Source organism: Plectropomus leopardus, unplaced genomic scaffold, assembly GCF_008729295.1.
Source record: "Plectropomus leopardus isolate mb unplaced genomic scaffold, YSFRI_Pleo_2.0 unplaced_scaffold20958, whole genome shotgun sequence".
In the NCBI taxonomy this organism is placed as follows: domain Eukaryota; kingdom Metazoa; phylum Chordata; class Actinopteri; order Perciformes; family Serranidae; genus Plectropomus; species Plectropomus leopardus.
The window spans coordinates 1-4203 of NW_024622670.1; the positions used below are offsets into that span (position 1 = coordinate 1).

The window sequence follows — 4203 nt, forward strand, 5'->3', positions numbered from 1 at the left end:
AAAAACGATGTTTATGTGAAACTACTTTTATATTTTATTTAGTTTTAGCCATAATTAAAATTAAAAGCAGAATCTCTATTTTCTGATCTTCCAATGATCGTTGAGAACTCCAACCCGCCCTGGGTAACCCTCTATCAGTCCCATCTCCTGGAGGCCGTCCTCCAGGACCCTTCCAGTGCCCCTTGAGGACTCTAACTTGCCCTCTGTCTGTCATATTTCCTGGAGGTCGCCCCCTGCCATCCCCCTCCAGTCAGCTCCTGTGCCAAAGTCACGCCTCCAGCACCCCAGCAATCCTTCCCATCATGGGGGCTCCCCTGGTAACCCGTTTGACAACTGTACCCCAGCCAAGTACCAGAAGGGGTTTTGTGACATTTGTGATGCTTTCTTTTAGTTAAACAGTCGGATTCCCCTAGTCCGCAATCAATCAATCGATGCCACACAGCACCAAGTGGTGCCCTGATTTTGCTGATTTATTAAAATATATATTTACAACATATCATACAGTAATACACATGATAACTCTTCCAGTGACAGGCAGTATGTCTCTGACCGCTCGTCCATCGAGACGCTCTCCAGCGCCAACGCAGCCGGCCGCATCCAGAGAGAGCACATGAGGGAGGAGCTCAGCCCGCAGGAGGAGGTGGACAACACTATGGCCCTGCAGTCAGGTCAGGGACGGCACAACCCACAACACTCATTTTAAGACATTTCTAGGATTTCAGGACATTTCTAGGATTTTGGTATGTTTCTCGGACTTTATGACATTTATTGGGTTATAAGACATTTCTAGGATTTCAGGACATTTCTCAGATTGTAGGATGTTTCTAGGATTTTGGGACATTAGGGGCTTGGACCCATGTTGGGGGGTGTGGGGGATCCTCCACTGGTTCTTTCTTTGAAGAGCAGTCTCTGTTTTGATGCTGTTTTATGCACTGTGGCACCTTATGTACACTAGAAGAACAAAAACAATTCCCAGTGTGAATCATCTTATTTCTATTTTATTAGAAAATGGATGGCTGGGCCACCAGGCACCCACAACATGCTTAATATTAACATGTTTCTTTCTTTGGGGTTTTTTGATAGATATAGACTACCTAGAGTAATTTTGTAAATAATGTATGATGGTGAAGAAGGCCAGTGTGGACAGTAAACTCTTCCCACAGAGGAGTTTTATCAGCTGCCTTTTTCCTGAAGTGATAATCCAGACCTACTAAAGACTTGACTAACTCTATCCATGATTTGGGAGGAAATGGTTGTAAATTTTCTGATTCTGTATGCCGCTATATAATCAAACTAATATGGGTAAAAACACAAACATTTCATTATGTCTGTCCCAATAAGAATCTGCAGGAAAATCTTTGATTTTTACAGTCTGAAGTCATCATTGTTTCCAGTCTGTGTTCCTCCTGTGGTTCGGGGAGTGAGTTATTAATGTCTACAGCTGCTCATTGGACTGTCTGAGACTGTAAGATTGCATGTATGAGTTCTTAAATTAAATCATATCCCCTTTAATCCTTTTTCCAGCTTGCTGTACAGTTCTGACTGAGCTAAGTCTGGATGACACATCTGCTCACCACATTGTGCAGGTAAGAAAACTTCCTCACACAAAGAGCGGGAGAGTTGAGGGGGCGGGGCTGAATAAATCCAACATTTAATCAAATTACTGTGTGTGAAATATTTTAAAACATTATGTTACTTTTGTCTTTTTGTTAGGAAAATGGGGTCTATATAATTGCAAAGTTGATTTTACCGCAAAACTCTGGATTAAAGGTCTCATCTTTACAGGTATGAGTTCATATATGTATTGAATTATAATGTAAAAGACGATATTGTACTAGAGAGTAACATATTTGTACATTTGTCTTAATATCGGCAGTGCTATGCATTTCGGACCCTCCGGTTTCTCTTCAGCGTGGAGAGAAACAGACATCTGTTCAAGAGGTGATATTTATTTTAGAAAGAAAACATATTGTACAAAACCTTCAGTTCATGTCATGCACGAATTGTTGAAATCTGGCTACTGTTCTGTATCTGTTTTGGAAAAAAATCTTTTCAAATAATTCTCCAGTGCTGTTATGTAATCTCTTATCCGTTTCAGACTCTTTCCCACAGACCTCTTTGAGTTGTTTATTGATGTTGGACATTATGTTCGGGACCTCGCGGCCTACGAAGGACTGCAAACCAACGTTTCCCTCTACACTGTAAGAGAGCAGCTTCTAAAAGGATTCAGCTGTTTGTTCAGACAGCTTTTGGCTGTAAAATAAAAAATGTAATTGTGTTTTGCGATAAAGATTATGATGAAAATATAAATCAACTTTATCTGTATGGCACCTTTCAAACATAAGATGCAGCCCAATACATTTTAAATCAAAGACATTACATGCACCAAATACTTCACATGAAAAGACATAAAAGACATAAAACCTGCAAGTAAAAATAAGATCAGAATATAATACACAGAATGCATGTTCACATGGACAAAACCTCTTGACAATACCAGTAAAAGTAAGATAAAAATAAGGAGAAAAATAGAATGCACAGAATGCATAATATAAGATGAAAAACAAAACCCACATATCAGTAAAAAATAAGCTAAAAATTGTGTATAAAATGCATAAAATTATGGAAAATTGTAAAGAGATGCAGCAGTTAAAACAGAGCAAGTTTGAGACTAAAACTGAGTTTTTAGTTTTATTTCAAAATATTAAGTGAGGTGGCATCTCTAATATTGAAAGGCAGTGTGTGTCAGAGCTTTGGGGCATAACTGACAAACGCTGCATCCCAAATTTCCTCTTAGCTGTTTTTGGGAACCTCCAATAAACCACTGAGAGTGACTTTATTGTTGTGTATTTTGTGATGCAGGAAGAGGAGCTGGACAGTCTGAGAGACAGCATCGAGACTGTGGACCAGAACCGGCCTCCACTTAAAGTGATCAATGGTTTCTCCATACTGGACCATCTGGGCACCGGCGCCTTTGGAAGCGTCTTTAAGGTACGACGAACATATTTTAAACAGCTGAGTAGTTTTAGTTCACATCATCATCATGTGTTGTTGGTTCCTATACTCGTACATAACGACAGGTCCGAAAGCAGAGCGGCCAGAACCTCCTGGCTCTGAAGGAAGTGAACCTCCACAACCCGGCGTTTGGCAAAGACAAGAAGTCCAGAGACAGTAACGTGGAGAAAATCATCTCCGAACTCACGATCATCAAAGAACAGGTACAACGTTTCAGTGTATTTAGCATTATTATTATTATTATTAGCCATATATTTTGCACTTTCACCTGTTTCGAATTCAAAGTTTCTTCTTTTATTGGTATTCAACCTGTTTTATATGACATCATTTATTTTTATTAGCATCTTATCTGCTTATACGTATGGTTATTTCTCTTTTCCACATTTTATTTACTTATTTACTTTATTTACTTATTTATGAAATTGTATTTTTCTACTTACATATGTTCACATATATGTCATATGTTTTTGTACACATTGCTATTTTATTTTTGTGCTTAAATGTTCTCGATGTTCTCAATTTTAGTTTTGTCATAAGGGGGCAGGGGGGGGCTACATGGGTCTCTGACATCTTATTTTATTAATGGGCTTGAAAACTGCTATATAAATAATAACAATAATTGTTATTATTAATACATTTATTTACAGGCGTGTGGCTATGGCCTGTTGTTGTTTATATACTCCTTGATTCCTCTTCTCTAGATGACACACCCAAACATTGTTAAATACTACAAGACATTTTTGGAAGGTGAGACTAATTTTTTTCTGACTCTTTTAGCTCCCAGCTTCAGTGAGGAAGAAATACAACACAAATTCAAAGCTTAAAAATCATACTGTTTGTTTTAGGCGACAAGCTGTACATCGTGATGGAGCTGATTGAAGGTGTGCCGCTGGCCGAACATTTTAACTCTCTAAAGGAGAAACTGCAGAAATTCACAGAAGACAGAATTTGGAATATATTCATACAGGTAACAACTTTTGACCTTAATCTTTTTGGGAAAAAAATCTCCAATTGATTAAACCTTTGAAACCTGAGCAGATTGTTTTGGTTTCTTTTAAAAACATAGAGAGGAAGCAACAACCCACTTAAAAAACATGGCCCCAAAAAACTGCAACAAAATGTAAAAATGTTACAAGAAAATTACCCAAAGATAAGACAAGAAAACTAAATTACCTAGAAAAATTGCAG

General features: G+C 38.2%; 1 protein-coding gene across 1 annotated transcript; it reads left to right on the plus strand.

Annotated features, from left to right (window-relative positions):
* Positions 1-138: 138 nt before the first annotated feature.
* On the plus strand, positions 139-3982 carry LOC121965633 (serine/threonine-protein kinase Nek10-like; the record flags this gene model as incomplete). Its single annotated transcript, XM_042515766.1, has 10 exons — positions 139-348; positions 529-668; positions 1525-1586; positions 1714-1785; positions 1877-1941; positions 2099-2201; positions 2863-2991; positions 3081-3218; positions 3717-3762; positions 3861-3982. Coding segments are annotated over 10 exons (1087 nt in total), but the record flags the coding sequence as incomplete, so codon positions are not given.
* Positions 3983-4203: the final 221 nt, after the last annotated feature.